Raw genomic sequence first — 24,374 nt, 5'->3', positions numbered from 1 at the left:
TTTTCCTTTTTTGTTTCCCTTCATTAAATTGAACAGAGTGCTGAGACTTAAATAAACTCAGACATTCCAATGTCTGGATTTTTCTTTTTCCAAAGTTAGCAAATGAGAAAAGAAAAACAATTCACAATAGAGGGAAGAAAAATCATTAAGAAAGAAAAAATGCAAATTTAAAAACTGAAAGATTAAAAGTTGTGTGTGTATGTTCGGGTTGGGGGGCGTGCAGAATGTTCACTTAATTTCTTTTCCTACCTAGGATTATTCGAAATACAAAATTTCTAGTTAGAGAAAAGGAAAATAAGTGATTGCCCCAGGAGTACTGTGGAAAAAGGAATCAGGAGATTCCAACTTGAGCCTCACACACCAGTGAGCTGTGTGATACTGGGGAAAACATATTAAACCAGAACTAAGGTAGGTCCAGTCTGCCTTTGGAAGCAGTGAGCAGCTTGCCAAAACTACTGTGGATTGTCCAGGTGAAGACGGCCAGGAGCAGCTGGTCGCTAGGGAATGTTCCAGGATGCTGGACAGCTGGTGGAAATCAAGGCTCAGCAGGGATGTCAGCTGTCAGCACTGGGAGAGAGGTGGAGTCAGCTCTCACTAGAAACATCAGTTGATGTCAGATCAAAGGCCCAAGGAAGGCCTATGCTGGAAAGCTGAAGCTAAGAAGAGATAAGAATAGAACCCAAGTGGGGGCAAAGTAGTTGCAGAACAGAACTCAGTCTGAGCCAAAGGCAGGCAGGAAATTGGGCAGGGCAGGAATGAGTCTGGGAGTCTACGGAGCAAACCGAGTGTCAGGAGACCGAGTCAAACTCCAGAATCTCTATCCAATTCAAAAGTCAAGGGCAAAAGAAGGTCAGCCAGCAAAGTCTGGAGAGCTGTGCCTACACCCTCCCAAAAGGAAGGCCTTTCAAGTTGGCTTTGTGGAATCTCCCACCAGATTTCAAGGGGTCTCTGGCCATGATGCTGTTAAATTCTAAGTTCTTACACATAGGAAGAGGTTAAGTTCAATGATATCCCAGGTTCTATCCAGCTCCCCAAGTGTTTAGGGCTCCATCATTCTATAAATCTAAAAATATACATTAAGTTGCAAAGGAGAAATGAGGGTATTAAATGTTTTATCCAGGGAAACAGAGTTTACTGGACTCCCTCCCGCCACCATCCTCACCCTCCCTGCACATACATATAAATATCCCACCACTACCACCTAATTCTTTCTACGAAAAGGCAGTGTGGAATGTTTTATAGCCCTTCTGGAAAAAAGGAGGGGGAGAGAAGGAGTGGGATGACATTCCATTCCATCCTGACTCACTTAAAGATATCATTTGATTCTCAGTCACAAAGAATTCTCTTAACAGAGTAGAAAGAGCCCTGGTCACGAGGAGCTTGTTTGGAGTTGCAGTGGTTCCCTTTGCATTCTGTAAGCCAAAAGGGATGCATTCCAGGGCTGTGTTTCTTTCATCCTTTTTCCCTCCAGGCTGATTTTATAGTAACAACAAATAGGCGCTTAAATCTATCTCCAAATGACCAACATTCAGAAAATGTACCACATAAAATATAGACATTTTACAAGGGACCATCTATTAGCTGATAATGGCAGAGCTGCCATGGAATGCATAAGAAAACAAATGTGACCCTCACCAAATGTCAGATCCATTTATCCAAATCAGCCCTCTGCAGTGGATCCCAGATAAACCTACAATGATATGATTCAAAGCATTATGAAAGGTTGGGGGGAAGGTTACAATAAACTAAATATGTAGGTTGAGGATATATAAAAATCACGTGAAATGCAGCCTCGTTTAGATACGAGTAGTAGGCAGGAAAAAAAAAAAAGGCTGGCAGAAGAGATTTTAAAATGTGATCATATGGGAAAGAGAATGTTAGACCAACAAAAAAGTTTCCATGGGAGAAAACAATAAGTTTCTCTATGTATATTAAAAACATGTAGACATGGGAGAGTCGATGGTTGCCAGGTTTAGAGGGGAGGAATTAATCCGGGTTAAAAGAGACTCCCATAGCCTCCCAGCCCTGGCAAAAGTGTCAGTGAGGGGCACTTAATCTCTGGGGCTCCTGACTGCTCTCAGCCTCCATTCTGCTTTTCACTCACCTAAGGCAGGGCTTTGATGATTTCTCCACTTTCCCCGTATTAAAATCTAGTCTGAGGAAAGGGCCTGGGGAATTTTATTTACTCTAAGGAATATGACTACATGCTTTAACACCCCCCAGCCCTGTGCTGTCTGAAGCTTAAGAGCGGACAAACTTTTAAGCCCCTAAAATCTATAATTGCAGAATTTCTGAAATCAGCAAACTATGTGTAAGGAAGGGTTATATTCCATGGAACAGAGATTCCGCCCAGTCCTTCTAAATTATATCATATTCGTGGCCACTGATAAAACCCTCCCTCTTCTCTAAGCAAGCCACTTGTTCAATGAAGCCTTCCTGCAAGTAGCTAAAACCCACCTAGGAAAGTGATAAGTGATATCCATGTATTATTTAATTGTAAAAGAGTTCAAATTGTGAATGACAGGATAAGGACAGGAAGATGGGGGGCGTGGAAGGCAGGCAGGAGGGAGGGTTGAAATGGGGATTTAAGATGGGGGGTAGGGGAAGGGGCAAGAGATATAGGGCTGTCTGAGATGAAATATGTGGTAGTTTTATTTTCTACTAAAAATGAAAATTAAGGATATTATAGATATTATTTAAGAGAAAAGTAAAGTCAACAGTTTTCAGGAAGGCCAAAGATACCCATTAAAACTTTGAAAAACTTAACCATAAAAATGACACAGGAGAACTCATGGATGTATTTTATTTCAGAGTTCAAAGCCCCTGACTGAAGCTTTTCATAGAGTCTATTAACACAGCATAGCAACTCAGGAACACACGAAAGTGCTTCATTCTTTACAAGGGTACAACCACAAATGCATGGAATAATTTAAGTGGAATGTTCACAAGTTCCAAATTCATTGCCCACACTGAGAAACAGTGTTTCTTGAAAGGGAATAGTATATGAACTATTAAGGTCCACTTTGGGTTTGAAAGAAAAAAAAAAACAAGCACTATTAATAGCCTTTATTAGGAGCACTGTACAAAGTTAAATGTATTCCTGAGTCTTGTGAGCTATTTTTAATTTTTTTAAGAAGTTGAACAGAAATCATTTGTTTAGCTGCAAAAAGGTCATACAGGCCAACTAGAATGTCATGCTTTACTTCTGCTAGAATTAAATCAAATCAGTACAATAACACTAGTTATATCATCCTAATCAGGATCTGACTGGCAGTTAAATGAAACTTTATTAAATAAAAATTGTGGAAGGTAATTCCTATAATAATTACAGTTTGGGAGAGGAAAATCTCTCAAAACTTGGCATCCATGAATAAAAAAATGATATAGGAGAACTCTGATGGCAGAAAACGTGGGAACTGTAATTTCTGATTCTTGAGGATTGAGGTTCTCCTCAAATATACTGAGCACTGTTGTTTGCTGAGGGCCATGCTGGCTGCTTTCATGCCTGTTCTGTTTTTTAATTCTCACAGTGATGCAGGTATTCTTATATGTACCGTACATATGAGACCCTGAGGCTCAGAGAAATCAGAGGATCTGCTCAAGACCACAGAGTTAATGGAAGGCTCTGGTTTCAAATTCAGGCCTTCTGACATTCTGTGATCATAATACAGGCCTCCTAGGTTAGTTTAGAAAAAGTTCTCATTTCTAGCTACCACTGCTCTCCTCTTTTTATTCTGAGCTGACATTGGGTCTCTTCCCCTTGGCCAGTTTGCCAAATTGGGATGGCTCTGCCCCTCACTGGTTCATACATTCACTAACTGAAAGAACATCTAGCGCCAGGGAACCAAAGAGGCACCAGAAATAAAAATCAAAACAGACAGTCTCTTACGATGTGCATAGTCTCTTACGATGTGTCAAAGTAGGCTCATCAGTTACAATCAGTGTACCACTCTGGTGAGGGATGTTGGTAGTGGGGACGCTGGGGGAGAGGGCAGGGGTTGGGGGGTAGCAGAGGGTACATGGGAACTCTCTGTACCTTCCTCTCAGTTTTGCTATGAGCGTAAAACTGCTCTAAAAAAAACTGTCTCTAAAAACAAAAAGATAGTCTCTGCCTTAAGAGTTTACTGCTGCGTCAAGGTGGAGGATTAATGACAGCTGAACGCAATAGATGCTTTGATTCAGCAACATAGGAGGGGCCGCTTTAAACAGACAAACGAGACGGGAAGAGCTCCCAAAACTTGTGCTCATTTTAAAAGACTAGTAGCAGCCAGTGAGATGAAGAAGCGTCATCATTTTAGTGAAAAGCAATGAGCCTGTGGCAAGACACAGCGATCAAAAGACCAGGCTGAATTATAAGATGGTTCTAAGGCAAAAGTGGGAGATGCAATTACATGTGTTAAGATAAATAGTTTAAACTTTATCTTCAAAGCTGTGGAGACTCCCTGAAAGACCTAGGCAGGGAAGTGGAATGACCAAATTTGCCTGATGGAACCAAGATGTCCGTTTTTAAAAATTAACATTATATTTAGGCATCTTTGAAGTCACAGCCCTCCATGAACAGCCCCAAAATGCTCCAGGTCCAACTCTCCAATATTCTGAACACGTATATTAAAAATAACTTGACACCAAATTTTAAAAGGTGAAGCTCTTTAATAAGTTCTGGATTCAATTCAACAAATGTCTGTTTAGCACCTCTGTTTAGAAGGCCCTGAACTACAGCATTTAATTTCACAGTATTTTAATACAGTAAACTGTGAAAATAAGTAGATATTCAATTGCATACCAGAAACTTGACTTCAGAGAAACCAGATCATTCAAAACCAAAAATAATTATTTATTTTACTAAAGGTGTTGCCACAGTACTTTATTTTTTTTTAAACAGTTCATATGTGGGGTTTTTTTTCACATCTTTATTGGAGTATAAATGCTTTACAGTGTTGTGTTAGTTTCTGCTGTACAACAAACTGAATCAGCCATATGTATACATATAACCCCATATCCCCTCCCTCTTGAGCCTCCCTCCCACCCTCCCTATTTCATCCCTCTAGGTCATCACAAAGCACCAAGTTGATCTCCCTGTGCTATGCAGCAGCTTCCCACTAGCCATCCATTTTACATTTGGTTGTGTATATATGTCGATGCTACTCTCTCACTTCATCCCAGCTTCGCCTCACCACCCACCCCCGTGCCCTCAAGTCTGTTCTCAACGTCTGCATCCTTATTCCTGCCCTACCACTAGGTTCATCAGTACCGCTTTTTAAAATTCCATATATATGCATTAGCATACGGTATTTGTCTTTCTCTTTCTGACTAACTTCACTCTGTATGACAGACTCTAGGTCCATCCACCTCACTACAAATAACTCAATTTCATTCCTTTTTATAACTGAGTAACATTCCATTGTATATATGTGCCACATCTTCTTTATCCAGTCATCTGTTGATGGACATTTAGGTTGCTTCCACGTCCTGGCTATTGTAAATAGGGCTGCAATGAACATTTTGGTACCTGACTCTTTTTGAATTATGGTTTTCTCAGGGTATATGCCCAGTAGTGGGATTGCTGGGTCGTATGGTAGTTCTATTTTTAGTTTTTTAAGGAACCTCCATACTGCTCTCCATAGTGGTTGTATCAATTTACACTCCCACCAACAGTGCAGGAGGGTTCCCTTTTCTCCACACCCTCTCCAGCATTTACTGTTTGTAGATTTTTTGATGATGGCCATTCTGACTAGAGTGAGATGATACCTCATTGTGGTTTTGATTTGCATTTCTCTAATGATTAGTGATGCTGCACATCTTTTCATGTATTTGTTGGTAATCTGTATATCTTCTTTGGAGAAATGTCTATTTAGGTCTTCTAACCATTTGGTGTTGAATTTTGTCAAAAGCTTTTTCTGCATCTATTGAGATGATCATATGGTTTTTATTCTTTAATTTGTTAATATGGTGTATTACATTGATTGATTTGCATATACTGAAGAATCCTTGCATCCCTGGGATAAATCCCACTTGATCATGGTGTATGATCCTTTTAACGTATTGTTGGATTCTGTTTGCTAGTTATTTTGTTGAGGATCTTTGCGACTATATTCATCAGTGATATTGGTCTATGGAGGCTAAACAGTGTGCTGCTAAATAACCAAGAGATCACTGAAGAAATCGAAGAGGAAATCAAATAATACCTAGAAACAAATGACAATGAAAACACGATGATCCAAAACCTATGGGATGTAGCAAAAGCAGTTATAAGTGGGAAGTTCATAGCAATTCAAGCTCACCTCAAGAAACATGAAAAATCTCAAACAATCTAATCTTACACCTAAAGCAAGAAGAACAGCGAAAACCCAAGGTTAGTAGAAGGAAAGAAATCATAAAGATCAGAGCAGAAAGAAATGAAATAGAAACAAAGAAAACAATAGCAAAGATCCATAAAACTAAAAGCTGGTTCTTTGAGAAGAAAAACAAAATTGATAAACCTTTAGCCAGACTCATAAAAAAAAAAAAAAAGGGAGAGGACTCAAATCAATAAAATTAGAAATGAAAAAGGAGAGATTACAACTGACACCGCAGAAATACAAAAGATCATTAGAGACTACTACAAGCAACTATATGCCAATAAAATGGACAACCCGGACGAAATGGACTAATTCTTGGAAAAGTACAACCTTCCAAGATTGACCCAAGAAGAATTAGAAAATATAAACAGACCAATCAAAAGTAATGAAATTGAAACTGTAATTAAAATCTTCCAACAAATAGAAGTCCAGGACCAGATGGCTTCACGGGTGAATTCTCACACGTTTAGAGAAGAGTTAACACCTACCCGTCTCAAACTCCTCCAAAAAACTGCGGAGGGAGGAACACCCCCAAACTCATTCTACGAGGCCACCATCACCCTGATACCAAAACCAGACAAAGATATCACAAGGAAATTATAGACCAATATCCTGAGGAACATAGATGCCACAGTACTTTAAAAGGTAAATTTGTCTCACACTGTTAGTTTTATTTATGACAACTTAGGGTAACCAACATTTTACGAATGCCTTCACTAGGACTATACTGACATATGCTTCCCTAACATGTGTAGCATTTTTCAAAAAGCAATTTAAAAGTTGTCATCAGTTTCTCTCCAAGCTACTTTTTGTTCTTCTATGATTTATTTTTTCCTCCATATAAAATTACACTCAGTTTGATATTTCCTCCTTTGATGTGAACTATCTTTTTTCCTCACCTGCCTAATTTTATTTGTCCTTTAAGACTCATCTCAACTGGAAAAAAAAAAAAAAAAAAGACTCACCTCAGCTGGCACTGTCTGCAGGAAAGCCTTCCCTGACTTGCCCAGATTGAGGTAGTCGCCCCTTCTCTGGGCTCCCACCACCCTGTGTGTATGTGTATAGTGGCGCTTCACACACACTACTTAATTCATTGCTTTACTTGTTTGTTTTCCTACTTAGACCAAAAGCCACCTCATCTTTCAGCTCTGCATCTGCAGGACAAGGGCACACAGTCAGTGGCCATTAACGTTGATGAAGAGAGGAAGCAGGAGGAATAAAATGAATTGTATTTCTATTTTCCCTATTATTTCTCTTTTCCTTCATCCTCATTTCATGTCTTCCTATTATTTCTCCCCGACTACTAATACATCATCATAATCCTTCTCTTCTCAGTATCAATACACATCATGATTTTTAGTCTCTCCCACGAGGTCTGAACTATTGCAAAAATGCTGGTCCCGTGTGTGGGTAGCACAGGTTGAGGAGTTTGTTGCTCCTTAGCTTTGCAAAGGAGGGGTTTGTTATAACAGACCCTGCATTAGTCTCGATTTTATCTTTTCTTCTGTGTTTTAGCTGGGGACTTTTAACATGCTTTAGTTTTGCCTCGCTTTTGGTCTTAGCAGCTGGGTAAACAGACTTTCTGAAACACCCTGGATAAAATGGCAAGTTCAAGGAGAAAGTCTTCCACCTTTAAATTAAAAAAAAAAAACTTGCTCACGTCCACAGTTGGGGAATAGTAACACCTGAGAGCACTTGAGAGGGATTGTTTGTGCTGGCTATGGAAAACTCCGCTGATGACAAAAACATGCAGCTGCCTTTCCAAGTGAGGCCGACAACTCTCAGAGAGCAGCATCAAACTGAATTTAGCAAGAGTGACAGAAAAGTGAGGTAAATGACTGACATTTCTGGTAGGCACTTTCTAAAGAGTCTATGAATTGCAGAGGAGAATACAAAGAGAATCACCTGATTCTAAAACACTTAAATGAACGCTTGCCATGGGCAGGAAAGTTACTTTGGGAAATTACTCAGGAAATTAATCAAAACTTAGGAAAAATACTTTGGAAGGAAGATTTTGAAACACAAGAGGGAACCTTTTTGTGTATTTAGGAGAGCAAACTTTGTAAAAATCCATAAATGCTTCTGTTTTCACTTTTGGATATCGAATTGGATGAAAGGGGTGCGACATTTTGTTTTGTTTTGTTTTTAAGGAACACCATGAGTCCATCATCACTAGAGATTTTTTAAAAGTTGTCTGAAGTGCAAATTCACTCTCACAAACCCCTCTACATTTTTATGTATTTTAAAGATTTTCCAAAATAGAAATATAGGCTGAGGAAAGTGTCTATGAGCATTAAAGGAAAGTTTTATGATGTAATGTTTAATAGCAGACAACAGGGGAAAACATGGTATATTCACATGGTAATGTAGCTACTGTTACCAAAAATATGCTTTTCTATAGAAATGACAGGAAAACCACACACACAAAAAACTGTAGCATGTACACTGTAATATGCTCACAAAAAGACAATAAGTTATTAACAGGCACAGACTGTAGCTGCAATACTTTTGTAAAGCAAAATTTACAAAAAGTTTATATGAAAAATACGGACAGCTAACTTCTTAGGCATATCAAAACACATGTTTTTATGGAAGAGGTCTTAAAGAAAAGTCTTCTAGAACGTCTACAAGGTTTACTCTAATGAAAGTCCAGGCAGGCACCGAGTTTAGTTTTGTTTTGTGTTTGAAGCCATCTTCCTTGTGCCCAAAACAGTCACTGGCACATAGTAGGTAGTCAATAAACACGTGTTAAATAGATGAGTAAGAGAAGGAACAAATGAGAAGCATGTTCCATTGAAACTCTTGAGGCCCTAGGTCTCTTCAGGTGTGGAAGGAAGTTTTTGCTCATACTAAGTTGCTGGAGAACTTCGAACTCTACCAGGTAGAGTATTCCCTTCAAGACGTCTCTTCAGGGTGGGGGGGAATGGGTGAAGGTGCTCAAAAGGCACAAACTTTCAGTTATAAGATAAATAGGTCCTGAGGATGTTATGTGCAGCATGGTGACTACAGTTAATACTACTGTATTGTATATTTGACAGTTGCTAAGAGAGTAGATCTGAAAAGTTCTCATCACAAGGGAAGAAAAAGATTTGTAACTGTGAGGTGACAGATGTTAACTTACTAGGGTAATCATTTCAGAATATATACATATATCAAATCATTATTTGTGTGCCTTAAACTAATGCAACATTATATGTCAATTATATCTCAATAAAACTGGAAGAAGAAAAAAAAAGACCTCTCATCAGGTTACACAGAAAACAGAAGTTGTTGACAAGCTAACTCATTTTATGGCCAAAAAATTTCCTTTGTTTCACAAGTTTCAGAAACTCCTTTATCATAAACTCTATTATAACTTTTACAGCATGATTTTCCTGCCAACTCCCCCTACTCTCTCCCTCTGGACCCACCTCCCTATATTATTCCTTTATATTGAGAAAAGGTGGAAAGGAAAGGTCATGTCAGACTGTGGAAGGCCATGATGTCAGAATAAAATGACCAGATTTAATCACGTAATTAATATAGAGCCATTAATATTTTGAATATTGGAAAAACATAAAATCATATCATGAAAATGAGACATTTTACAACATTCACAGAGACTTCTGAAAGCCCAACACTTAACGGTACTAAGGAATCCAGGGATATTTATTCAGAAAAACAAATGATAAGGTTATCGATGGGACTGAATCAATATCCTAATCTTCCCTGGTCATCATGGTTTGATCCACCACGGAGGAGAAGAGACCTGAGCTGGAAGAGACTGTAGAACTGCATCCCACAAGACACCACCAAAACACGTCCACACACCAGCCCAAGAGAGCAGGGACCCTGGCCTCTGGGCACCCACGGGCCTCTCTGTGGTCTGTGTTTTAACAGCAGGATGATGATGAAGGGAACTCCCTTATCAAGATTCCTCTCTTAAGACTACCCTCTAGTCTCTTCTTTACAAGTTTGATTCCGGAAGTCTGAATAAAGACATAAGAACCTATGGGTTCCAAAATGCTGAAACTCCCACTTCTGGGTACATAAGAGGAGAAAGAAGAAGGTGTTGGGTTATTTAATTCACCCCAAAAACAGAAATTTGAAATTAAACTGTTACAGATGCTGCTAGAAGTCTGTCCACAATAGAATTCTATAACAGAATTCAGCAAGGAATACAGGTTTTAGGACACAGGAAGCCAATAATTTAACTCTGTGGTTCTTAAAGTTAGAAGAGTGCTGGCAACTCAATAACAAGATGACACGTATCTGCCTAGGTTTTGAATTTTTCTTCGGTCCACTCTTCTCACAGCATGGATGTGGTTTATTTAGACTCTCAAAGAGCTTTTGGTAAGGTTCTCACAAGTGCCTGTTATTGAAACTTGGTAACCGTGGTGTGAAAGGGAAAAGTCATATCAATGAATTAAATGAATCAAAAACTGCTTGAGAGGCAAAGAGGCAAAAAGCAGAGATAAAGGGCCAATTCTCATGGGGTGAAATGTTAATGATTGAGGGCTCTCTGGCTTTGCAGTAGAATCTGAGTTTTATTTAACTAATGACCAAGAAAGGGGAGCCCAATTCTCATTCCCCTCTTCTCTGCATATCAGTCCCACACACAGAGGCCCCATTGATTGAAGGAAGAGATGCAGGCAGCATAGAGAAGAAGTGCTTAAAATCCAGGAAAAAGCAAATAGGTAATGAATGCAGACTCATGTAGAGATCCCCAAAGGAGAAGGGAAGAGGAATAAACATAACATTAGAAGAAATTTTTTCTAAGAACTTTCGCTTCTTTGTTAGTTTTTTAATACAATTTTTAAAGGTTACACTCCATTTCGTTATTAAAAAATATTGGCCATATTCCCCGTGTTGTACACTACATCCTTGTAGCCTATCTTATGCCCTATAGTTTGTACCTCCCACTCTCCTACCCCTATATTGTCCCTCCCCCGCCTCCCCACTGGTATTCAGTTTGTTCTCGATATCTGTGAGTCTAAGAACTTTGACATATCTATGCTACATGGAAACACAAGGGCATTTTCAAAAGACAAGATATTGTATTTGAACAAATGTCCTTAATTTATTGGTTTGATGAGAGCAAATGTTCCATACTGAAGAACGGTTCACATGGGCATTGAGATCCACAAAAACCACAATCTATTCCTATAGATCGAGAAGTTAGATGTAAACAAAAGTGAAACTGATAGGAAAGAGTAAGAATTATTAACTTTTTCTGAGGCAAACTTGAAAAATTGATACAGGTTTTAACAAAAGTATAACCTGACATGAATGGAATAATTTGAAAATCAAATACTCTAATTGGTCAGCATTAATCCTTTATGACTCAATCTGCCATTTTCAAAACATCATCATGACAAACTACACAGAGAGGCTCAGAAAAGCCAACAAACTTTTGACTGAACCTCCCTTATCTCAGTTTCCTTATCTGTAAAATGGAAATAATAGAACTTCCCTCACGGGATGATTATAAGGGTTAAATGAGATCATGTATGTAGAGCAATTCATACAGTAAATGTAAAAAATGATGTTGAATTATTACTGTTAGTATTTATTATAGACTAAACTCAAACACTTACATGCCACAGAGAAGCAACTAATGCAAGCTATTGTGATGTTCTTATTTGTACCATTGTTATGATGCAATACTTAGAAAGACATGTGAAATACTTTCAAACGCTTTCAAACAAAGAAAAACATAGCTTTAAAATATATTTCCACTAACGAATTTTGTAAAATGAAAGATAATTATGTTAATCTAAATAAGCCAAAAAGAGCACCACAAAATGCCAGATAAATGCTAATAACATATTAATTCTTAAAGGTACAAACAGTAGAGCCAAGCTTACCGTGTCGATAGTATTTTAATAAGCTCTTTTCTATTCTGTACCCGAAGGTGGTTAGTTCTATACTTGGAATCATCAATCAGTTCAGGCAAATTCAAGATCTAAAAGGGAAAAAGAATTTTAAAGTGTAATTCACAAAATTTTTGTGTACCTGCCTGTGGGTACTAGTGTTCAGGACATACCACTCCATCCTCAAGACCATTCCTTGCTGGTCTTTATACTTCTTAACACAAGGATATATGGAGGGAAGGATCATGCAGTTAGGATGGGTCATGCTGGTGACTGGTTTTCTCATTTATAAGAAGTTTTTACTACATTTAAGCACGCACCTACATACAGGAAAACCGAAAAGCAGTTTCAGACCCCCCATAATATCTTGTACCCATTTATGAGAATATAGGAAAAGAGTTATCAGATTCCCACAGTAAGTCTTATCTAGAGGAAACAGAGATAGAGGTACAAATTGGGTAAAACTGACCTAATTCTAAGAACCAATAACGTAAGTGCAAGTCTGCACTTACATCAAGCTCATAATCAACATATATCTTGTAGGAACATTCACTTATTTGTTCCACATGTAAATAAAATAGTATTATCTGTCCCAGTAGTCCTATCCAGGATGTTATACAAGGTGCTAAAATAAAGGGGAAGCATACACACTTGCCCCAAATGCTCACCGTTAAAACAATGCCAAATTAAAAGATACTCCTCCTATAGAAGTGTCCCTATTTTTCTTTACTATGACTCCCTGAAGGAATAACAAATAGAAGTGCTTTTATATACTTCCTCTTTTGCTCCTCCTCAGTAAAGAGAAAATCTATCCTGGAAGTCCCAGTGGACATCTTGCAATTTTAACAAGACCATAATGAAAGTACCAAGTGGATTTGGAATGGAAAAGAAGTTTTAAAAAGAATGTGTGGAGGCAGTGCTTGGCACTTGCGTTGGAAAGTCAGAAGGAGCATTTATGGGCTAGGGGCAGGCCATGTGGCCTACAGAAAGCTTCACTACCTCTATTAATGTATTTGCCTTAAATATAAACACTTAATGGTTTCATTTGTTTCCCACAGTTTAAATAAAGTCAATCCATTAATCATCTTACAAAGGAGAGAGAAGTGAAGAAGATTCCCTGAAGTAAAGAGAGCATCTCAATGGTGTAATTTCTCTTTCACACGTTTCACTTATTCATTTCCTTTAGGAATAATAAAGACAGCATTACTCTCTCAGATTTTAAAAAGTGACACCACATACAGTGCCCTTTCTAGAAACCTCCCTGTCACCACACCTGATCCAAGAATTGGCCTCAAGGCTTATCCAGGAATCAAAACACACCCTCCCCCACCAAGAGTGAATAAGTCATTTCAAGAAAAAGCAAGTGCCTTCACTAGATCATGTTAAATTTATAAATGTGGCCTCACTCAGAATACAGTGTAAGCTACATAAAAAACTACTCAGTGTTTGCACTCAATGGTAACTGGGGTGCACTCATGTCTCCTTCTCTGAATATGACTTATTGGACCTCTTTTCTCTTTGAAAGATGGTGTTAAATAGTGGGTAAAGTAATTATCCTTCTGTCTTCAACTATGCCAGCATTCAAAATGTTTCTAGAGAGACTGCTTCAAGAGCTGTGGTCATAACCATGCTTTAGGTGCTTGAAAGAGAATGCTGCCTGGGACGAAATGAAACAATGTAAGTGAAAGTGCTTGACATATTAAGCATTAAATAAATGTGAAATATTCCAAGTAGGTACTGTTTCTCCCCAAAGAGATACTAAAGCATGTGTTTGTTCAAAAAAGAAGGATGGGAAAGAAGGGAGAATGTAGGGGAGATTATCTACTTAACTTTCATTTCTTAAGGATATTTCTATTGGATATAGAATTCTGCAGTTACGGTTCTTTCCTTTTGGCCCTTTAAACATGTTGTACCACTTCTCTCTGGGTTCTGCAGTTTCTGACAGGAAACCTGCAGTCAATTGAGTCAGTGTTCCCCCAAATGCATCAATTAATACGTCATTCTCTCTGGGTGCTTTCACATGCTTTTTCTTGGTCTTTAGTTTTCAGCAGTAATATTTTGATGTACTTGGGCATGGATTTATTCAGATTTATCTTATTTGGGGTTGGCTGAAATTATTAAATCTGTATGTTTTTAATCTTTCACCAAATTTGGAAAGTTTTCAGCCATCGTTTCTTCAATGGCTTCAATTTTTTTCAGTCTGTTCTCTTCTCTCCTTCTGGGACTATAGTGACATAAATATTAGATTTTTTTGTTATTGTCCCACAGGTCCCTGTGTATCTGTTCTTTCTTTCATTTTTGGGAGGGGACTATCTTTTTTTCCTTTCTGATGTTCAGACTGAATAATTTCTATTTATCCATCTTCAAGTTTCTTGACTGTTTCCCTCTGTCACCTCCATTGTGCTACTGAGCTCATTCAGTGAGGTCTTTGTTCCTATATTTGGTGGTTGTATTTTTCAGTTCTAAAATGTTCATTTGGTTCTTCTTCAAATCTTCTATTTCTTTTCTGGACATTTCTACTTTTCTATTTATTTTAAGTGTCTGCGATGCTTGTTGGAGTATCTTTATAACGGCTGTTTTAAAGTTTTCATGAGTTAATTCCCACATCTGTATCATCTTGGCATTGGCATTTATTGATTGTCTTTTCTCATGCAGGTTCTGGTTCTTCATATGCTGAGTAATTTGGGATTGTATCCTGGACATTTTGAATATTATGTTATGAGCCTCTGAGTCTTGTTTAAATGCTAAAGAAAATTTCTGTTGTTATTGTTTTTAGCAAGCAGTTCACCTGGTTAAGTTCAGTCTGCAAGTCCCAACTCACCTTCTATGTGCTTTGGTTCTACTGTCAGTTCAGTTTTCAAAGCCTTTGCAATTGCTTTTTGAACCTGTGCCCTACTTAATGGTCAAACTGCAACCTGGGAAGTTGTCTATTTGTTAATAGTTCTCAACATCGTCGGTGTTCTGATTAGGACCAGATCAATGCATGTGCAGCTCAGGGGTGAGCTCAGGAGTTCACAAACAACTTCACGGATCCCTTTCTGAAGCTTTTCCCTCTCTGCAACCTCTTTCCAGTTCCCTAGAGCTCCCCTCTAGTTACCCTACTCCCCAGCATACTTCCAGGGCAGAGGCCAGTCAGTGGGAGGGCAGAGGAAAAAGCATCAAGGATTCAGCCCTGTCTTTTGGGATCACAGCTCAGATACAAGAAAGGTCCCCTTCCTCACAGTCTGGCTGCTGTTCACCCACTGCTGCCGCTACAGGACTGCTTGGAGGCTGGGGGGAGAGAAAACAAGAGGACAAAAAGGGAGGATGTCCACACTCTCTCTGACATTAGACTCCATTTTTATGCTCCCCGCACCAGGAATGAAGGGCATCTCCTGGAACTCAGCTCCGTTCCCTGGGGCCCACTCCCAGGTTTCAGGCTGTGTTCCTGTAAAGGAATAATCAGAGGGAAAACCCGGTAAACTTACTGCCAGTTTAGAGGTATTTCAAATTCTGGTATTCCTTCCCAATTTTCCTGCTATTACTTACTTTTCACAGTCCTCATACAGATGTTCCGTGCATTCTGTACAGGTTTTATCACTGTGTTCCGTGGGTGAGACAGGGAGAAATGTGCTTACTCCATTTTACCCAGAAACAGAATCTCCACACCTAATTGCTAGAAAGACCATTTATTAAGTTCATGCTGTGAGCCAGGGACTGAACTAAGTGTTTTACTTATCTAATCTAACTTTTAAAAAAAAACCCAAAGTTATATATTAGTATAGTTATGTATTATAACCTTCCTTTCATCATGAGGGCACTGATGCTTAGCAAAGACTAAGTGCCTTTTGCCAGAGATCACCTGACTGGTTCCAAGACTCACAGAATGTCCTAGAATTCAAATGTCCTCAGACCACCTGATCTAAAATCAACTATAGGGCCTTTTAAAATTGAAATTTCCTGTGCCCGACCTCACATACTAAGTCAAAATCTTTGGGACAGGGGCTCAAGGAGGTTTCCTATGCATGCTAAAGTTGAGAACCAATGTATATTGCCTCCAATAAAAGAAACTTTCAGTCTATCTGACTTTTAAAAGGATGTCAGTGTATTTCAAATAGGAATGCCCATTAGTGTTGGCATCAATCAGCTTAGAATAGCTTACATGTGCTCATGTTCCCTACCCTTCCGTATCATGTTAAGGGACATAAAATAGGGTTTGTTATAAGCCAAGGTTCACTTTATGTGCAAGAAGATTCTTCTGAAGCCCAAGCCTTGAACCCAAAGCTCTTACTGCCACTCTGATCCCTGACAGTAAGAGTATTCTAATAGGGCCCCTCCCAGCGAAGGTATTAGTCAACCAGTATATCAAACTCTTTTTTGGAAACAGATTGGGCATAAGTAAATTCTACTCATTCGTCACAAACAATACTGCCACATTTCTCCCCAGGAGGTAGAGCAGCCCTGTCTTTCATGATGGACTTTACGTGGCAAAAGAATAATTTTGATACGCTCATTGTCTAACTTGGGGTCCTCCACTTCTACAAGGCCAGCCTGAACTATAATACCCTCCGTAATAGACAGAGCTGAATAAAAAGTACCTAGAAAAAGCTCGCTTACTATATATGGGAAGGGGGAGAACCTTGCATCAAATAAGGAAACACATGATTTTTTTTTCCTTAGAAAAGGTTTTTAGGACAAGTTTACATGTAAGGGTATAATTATGAAGGTGAAAAACTCAAATCAGATTGCAACGTTTGCTGAAGATGCCTAGTAAATGATGTAGATAACAGTAAAATCCTATACACATAAAACTTTTCTTCTGAGGATCTCAAAGAGTTTTATAGACATTGCCTTAATGGCTCATAACAGGGATTATCATTCCTAACTCACATATGGGAAAAACAAGGTCAAGTATGCCATTCTCCAAGGCCCTCTGCTAGTCTCCTCTTTAAAAAATGTGTCATAACACACCATAACAATAAGTCATATTTTAGTACTAAAACTGATGGCAAATATTCTGCTTTGAAATAAAAATCTTTTTCAAAAAAAGTTCTTATGGATATTTATGAGGAAGTTCAAAAGTTTTAAATTGATCAGTAGTAATGAATCAAAAATAAAAAGAATTCAGTGCAGCTATTTTCAACAGTGAAGAATATGTCAACCAGTAATTTCTACCCCCTCCCCACCCTGATTCTGGAGAGAGAAAACTCCAAAACATATGGCCCAGGAAGAAAATCTGTCCTTGTTTATAGCAATGAACTGGCTTTTACATCTCTGCAGCTAGAGTACGCAAATGACTTCACAGGCAACAGCTTCCGTATGTTTTATATTTTTAACATTGACCGTTCATAATAAAGGTTCTTTGATCCCAGATCAAATGTTTGAATCAATTTTCTCTACACTTACTCAGAGTCACCATTATAAAAGCTCCCCTCTTTCCCACCTCAGATGTTCCAGCCCTTCCTGCAATTGGAACTATCTCCATTTGTCACCTTCTCTGCGGTACTTCCCACCCCTTTGTTGTGGTTTTTAGCTGTGCTCGTTAACCTCTCATACGAAAGAGGCACAGCAATAAATAATTTTTGTACATAATAAGTTAACTGCAGTAAATATGGTTCCTCTAAGGAATTCACAGGCATCTTTATTAAAACTGAAAGCTCATGGTACAAGGAAAAAGAAACCTTTCCCAACCAGTAAAAAATCCTTAACAGGTAAGGCCTTCCTCTACATGTAAGAAAAATAAACTTATATATATATATATATATATATATATATATATATATATACACATTTAAACTAGATTATTTGCCTGGGATTAGAAGTCTAAAAAGTGAACTGAAAACTAAAGCCTTAAATAAAAACAAAAGACCAGAGTCTGGATAAATAATAAAAACATCAAATTGAAAAAAAATGTCCAAGCAATGCTAAAAATTGAGAATATCTTCAACATAAAATTACTTTAAATAATTCCAAGGCCTTTATTTAAGGCCTTGTTTAGGAACAACATTTTTGTTTTTTTGTTTTTTTTGTTTTTGACTGTGTTGGGTCTTCATTGTTGCATGCGGGCTTTCCATAGTTGCAGCGAGCAGGGGTTACTCTTTGTTGTGGTGCCCGGGCTTCTCATTGTGGTGGCTTCTCTTGTTGCAGAGCATGGGCTCTAGGCCCACAGGCTTCAGTAGTTGTGGCACGTGGGCTCAGTAGTTGTGGCTCGCGGGCTCTAGAGTGCAGGCTCAGTAGTTGTGGTGCATGGGCTTAGTTGCTCCGCGGCATGTGGGATCTTCCCAGACCAGGGATCCAACCTGTGTCTCCTGCATTGGCAGGTGGATTCTTAACCACTGCATCAGGGAAGTCCCCAGGAACAATATTTTTAACATGACAATTGCTAAAAACTTAAAACATGAATTTTGCAGAAAGGTACTCATTAAACAAAGACTAATTTGAAGAAAAAAATTAATTTTCTAGTGGTAAGTAAATAAATTTGGTAGTAGAATAACTATATTTGGGCCTAATTATATCTTGTGGGGTTTGAAAAAGAAGATGAAAAAGAAAGAAGAGAAAAAAACCTTTTTCCTTCCATATCTTGGCTATTATACGTAATGCTGCAGTGAGCATAGGAGTGCATATATCTTTTCAAGTTAAGTGTTTTCATTTTCTTCAGATATATATACCTTTAAGTGGAATTGCTGAATTGTATGGTAGTTCTATTTTTAAGTTTTTGAGGAATCTCTATATTGTTTTCCACAGGGGCTACACCAATTTACAATCCCACCCACAGTGCACAAGGGTTCCCTTTTCTCCACATCCTCACCAACATTTGTTGTTTCTTGTCTTTTTCATAATAGCCATTCTGGACATGTGTGAGGTGAGATCTCACTGTGGTTTTTATTTGCATTTCCCTGATGATTTGAGATGTTGAGCACCTTTTTTTTTTTTTTTAACTTACTACTATTGGTTTATTATAAAGGATACAACTCAGGAATAGCCAAATGGAAGAGATGCACAGGGCAAGGTATGAGGTGGGAGGGTGCAGAGCTTCCATGCTCCACTACCCTCCCATCACCTTGCTGTCTTCACCAGAAGCTCTCTGAATCTTATAGTTCAAAGGTTTTCATAGAGCTCAGTCTCCAGTCCCCTCTCCCCTTACTGGAGGTTGGTAGGTGGGGCTAAAATTTCTAACCCTCTAATCACTTGGTCTTCCTGGTGACCAACCCATCCTGGGGCTATCTAGAGACCCCACCCTAAGTCACCTCAGTAGCATAAACTCAGGTGTGATTGAAAGGAGCTTGTTGTGAATAACAAAAAACACTTCCATCATTCAGGAAATTTTGAGGGTTTTAGGAACTCTGTGTAAGAAATCGGGGACAAAGCCTAAATATATTTTTGTATTTTACCACTTCATAGAAGTAGAAAGAAAAACCCACTTCTATCCTACCACCCAAATATGGTCTGTATTAGCATTATGGAATACTTCCAGGCTTTTTTGTGAATTTTGAGTACTATATTTATATTAGCATGGCAAACATTTTATGCTAATATTTATATTGAAAAAACATCGCTATTGCTTTATGAATATCACTCAGATCTCATCTTAATGTTATTCCTTCAGAGAGACTTTCCCCTGACAATCCAGCCACTATTTTAACACAGTAGCCTATTTTAATTCTCTGCATGGCACTTACCATGGATCATTTTGGAGTTTTGTTTATTTATTTATTATCACTCTCCCACTGAGCATCTTTCATGTACCTATTAGCCATCTATATGTCTTCTTTGGAAAACTGTCTATTCAGAACTTCTGCCCATTTTTTAATTGGATTGTGTGGGTTTTTGCTATTGAGTTGTATGAATTCTTTACCTATTTTGGGTATTAACCTATAATCAGATATATGATTTACAAATATTTTCTGCCATCCAGTAGGTTGCCTTTTCATTTTGTCAATGATTTCCTTTGCTGTGCAGAATCTTTTTACTTTGATGTAGTCCCACTTGTTTATTTTTGCTTTTGTTGCCTTTGCTTTTGCCAATAAATGTTCACCAAGACTGATGTCAAGAAGCTTACCACCTATGTTTTCGTCTAAGGGTTTTATGGTTTCAGGTCTTATACTGAAGCCTTTGTTCTATTTTGAGTTAATTTTTGTATGTGATGTAAGATAGTGGTCCTTTAATTTTTAATTCATTTGTTTAATTCATTTGCGTATAACTGTCCATTTCCCACCACTATTTATAGAAGAGATTGTCCTTTCCCCATTGTATATTCTTGGCTCCTTTGTCATAAATTAACTGACCACATATGAGTGAATTTAGTTTTGGCTCTCTATTCTGTCCCATTGATCTGTGTGTCTGTTTTTATGCTAATGCCATACTGTTTTGATTACTATAGCTTTGTAATATAGTTTGAAATCCAGGCACATGATGCCTTCTCCCTGTTCTTCCTTGTTCTTCTCTCTCAAGATTACTTTGGCTATTTAGGGTCTTTTGTGGTTCCATATAAATTTTATAATTGCTCTATTTCTGTAAAAAATGCCACTGGAATTTTGATAGTGATTGCACAGAATCTATAGATGGCTTTTAATAGTACTGACATTTTAACAGTATTAATTCTTCCAAACCACGAGGACAGAATATCTTTTCATAGTATCTTTTCATTTATTTGTGTCTTCTTTAATTTCTTTCATCAATGTCTTACAATTTTCAGTGTATGGGTCTCTCACTTCCATGGCTAAATTTATCCCTGGGTATTTTATTCTTTTTGGTGCAATTGTGAGGTTGTTTTCTTAATTTCCATTTCTTATAGTTTGTTATTAGTGTACAGAAACACAATAGATTTTTGTATATTGATTTTTATACCATGCAACTTTGCTGAATTCATTTACTGTTCCAATAGATTTTTGGTGGAATCTTTAGGATTTTCTAACTATAAAGTCATGTAATCTGCAAGTAAAAGTAATTTTACTTCTTCCTTCCCAATTCTGATAACTTTTCTTTCTTTTCCTTGCCCGATTGCTCTAGCTAGGACTTCCAATTCTATGTTGAATAACTTTGGTGAGAGTGGGCATCCTTGTCTTGTTCCTGATCTTAGAGGAAAAGCTTTCAACCTTTCACCACGGAACATGATGTTAGCTGTAGGCCTGTCATATATGGCCTTTATTATGTTGAAATATGTTCCTTCTATACTTAATCTAAGAGTTTTTTATTATGAATGTCGAATTTTGTCAAATACTTTTTCTATGCCTAGTGAGATGATCATGATTCCTTTCTTTCATTCTAATAGTATGATATATCACATTGATTGATTTGTGTGTGTTGAAACATCCTTGCCTCCCAGAAATAAACCCCACTTGATGATGATGTAAGATCCTTTTAATGTATTGTTGAATTAAGTTTGCTAATATTTTGTTGAGAATTTTTACCTCTGTGCTCATTAGGGACATTGGCCTGTAGTTTTCTTTTCTTGTGGTGTCCTTGCTGGTTTGGTATCACAGTAATGCTGACCTTGTAATATAAATCTGGAAGTGTTCCCTCCTCTTCTATTTTTGGAAGAGTTTGAGAACAACTGGCACTAATTCTTCTTTGAATGTTTGGCAGAATTTACCAATCTGGTCCTATACTTTTGTTTGTTAGGAGGTTTCTGATTACTAATTCAATCTCCTTACTAGTAATCAGTCTCTTCAGATTTTCTATTTCTTCATAATTCAGTCTTGGAAGGTTGTACACTTCTAGGAATTTATTCATTTCTTCTAGGTTGTCCACTTTGTTGGCATATAATTGTCCATAATAGTCCCTTGCAATCCTTTGTATTTCTGTGGTATCAATTATGACACCTCCTCTTTCATTTCTGATTTTTTTTTTTTGAACCTAGCTAAAGGTTTGTTAATTTTGTTTACCTTTCAAAGAACCAGCTCTCAGTTTCACTGATCTTTTCTATTGTCTTCTTAGTCTCTATTTCATTTATTTCCTCTCTGATCTTTGTTATTTCCTTCCTTCTACTAACTTTGGGCTTTGTTTGTTCTTCTTTCTCTAGTTCCTTGAGGTGGAAATATAGGTTGTTTATTTGAGATTTTTCTTGTTTCTTGAGGTAGCCATCTATCGCTATGAACTTCCCTCTTACAACTGCTTTTACTGCAACCCATAAGTTTTGGTATGTTGTATTTCCATTTTCATTTGTCTCAAAGTATTTTTTAAATTTCTTTTAATTTCTGCATTGATCCAGTCATTTTTATAGTTGCATGTTGTTTAATCTCCACACATTTGTGATTTTCCAGTTTTTTCTTGTAATTCGTTTCTAGTTTCATACCATTGTGGTCAGAAAGGATGCTTGATATGATTTCAATATTCTTAAATTTATTAAGACTTGTTTTGTGGCCTGACATATGATTTATCCTGGAGTATGCTCCATGGGCACTTGAGAAAGAATGTGTATTCTGTTGCTTTTGGATGGACTGTTTTTATATATCTGTTTAGTCCATCTGGTCTAACTTAAGACCAATGTTTCCTTATTAATTACCTGTCTGGATGATCTATCCATTCATGTAAGTGGGGTAGTAAAGTCCCATACTATTATTGTATTGATGTCTAATTCTTCCTTTAGCTCTGTTAATATTTGCTTTCTATATTTACGTGTTCCTATGCTGGGTGCGTAAATATTTACAAATGTTATATACTCTTGTTGGACTGACCCCTTTATCAGTATGCAATGCCCTTCTTTGTCTCTTATCACAAAAGTCTATTTTGTTGGATATAAGTATTGCTACCAGAGCTTTGTTTTGGTTTCCATTTGTATGAAATACTTTTTACATACATCCACTTTCAGTCTGTGTGTGTCCTTACATCTGAAGTGAGTCTCCTGTAGGCAGCATACATATGCGTCTTGTGTTTTTATCTATTCATCTACTCCATGTCTTTTGAATGGTGAATTTAGTCCATTTACATTTATAGTAATTATTGATAGGTATGTACTTATTGCCATTTTGTTAATTGTATTCTGATTATTTGCTAGTTCCTCTGTTCCTTTCTTTTTCTCAGGAAAAAGATCCTGGCATTAAAAATCCCTTTAAAATGACTTTTCCCTTTTTGTTTGGACTAGTAGACAGGTCAATTTTTAGCATAATTTAAGCTACTATGATTCTTCATTTAAAAATACAGCCAGATGCATCAATTTTACAAAACCAGAGTGCTAATTTAGACCCTATCCTTAGGATTTGTAAGCATAGAAAAAGCATACTTTTAGGTGCTAACACAGGGAGTCTTGAGTATAGACTTAGCAACATTGCTCTAGGCAAAACTGAATTTTCCTGGCTTTGTGCAAAATGAGTTGTTGCATATATTATCCACCCATCCCAAATATTATAGATTACCTTGCACACAGTAGCAAACTGTTGGTTATTTCCTGCTCCAACTACGAGATATCCATCCTTGGTTTTAAAAGCCTAAAATAAATACATACATACATAAATATATAATTTTACATATTGAGAATACTACAAAAATTGTCTTTAATTTTTCAAACTTTTATATAGAATCCTTGTTCTAAAGTAATGTTATTATTTAAATCAATATCAACTAATTAGTAAATTTTTCTCTTATATTTGCATAGCTGTCATTTGAGGTTTTCAAAGCACTTCCTATCTCTTCCACTAACTGTTATATCATTGGAAGCAGAGGGGGAAAATGTGTGACTTAGAAAAATAAAGAAAATACTGGATTTTCATAACATCAAATTCTATATTCATTATAGTATGGATTAATGTTGGATTTTCCCCAAACTCTGTGTTTTGTTTGTTTCCAGTTTTTCTCATAGGGCAAAAAGAATGACGGTACATTGTTTCCTACAAAGCATACGAAGAATACATGGAAAAAAGGAAGGAAATAAGGGAGGGAGGAGAGAAGGAGGAAAGAAAGGAGAGTGGGGTGGAAGGAAGATGAGTAATGGAGCTATATTTTTGTCTTTGAAAATCTTAGATATAAACTTTTGGGTAATTTTCACTTTCTAGTAAGTGAAAAATGACACACCTGGACCTCGTGTGGCCTTAGGTACCTGAGAATGCCTGCTCCTTTTAGGAGACATGGTCATTTGGTAAAAGCCAGAGACATATTAGTAACTGATGCCTCCACCTCCCATAGTTTTAGCCCCATGGAGTACTTTGCAGCCCTCCCTGATCCACATTTGATCACAGTGATGGTTGAAGGAAACAAATTTTACCCTCAG

At 37.5% G+C, this 24,374-nt stretch overlaps 1 protein-coding gene across 1 annotated transcript in view; it reads right to left on the bottom strand.

The window, feature by feature from the left end:
- Positions 1 to 24,374, bottom strand: part of SUGCT (succinyl-CoA:glutarate-CoA transferase) — a 295,796-nt gene that overhangs the window by 40,621 nt on the left and 230,801 nt on the right. Inside the window, exons 11-12 of the mRNA XM_007462850.1 lie at positions 23,524 to 23,595; positions 12,185 to 12,282 (exon numbers count right to left, since the gene is read on the bottom strand). Coding sequence (XP_007462912.1) covers positions 12,185 to 12,282; positions 23,524 to 23,595 — 170 coding nt within the window. The remainder of the gene's footprint in view (positions 1 to 12,184; positions 12,283 to 23,523; positions 23,596 to 24,374) is intronic.

The sequence above is a fragment of the Lipotes vexillifer genome, unplaced genomic scaffold, assembly GCF_000442215.2.
Source record: "Lipotes vexillifer unplaced genomic scaffold, Lipotes_vexillifer_v1.1 scaffold548, whole genome shotgun sequence".
Lineage (NCBI taxonomy): Eukaryota > Metazoa > Chordata > Mammalia > Artiodactyla > Lipotidae > Lipotes > Lipotes vexillifer.
The sequence above is the reverse complement of the archived record's forward strand: the minus strand, read 5'-3'. Positions and strand labels throughout refer to the sequence as shown.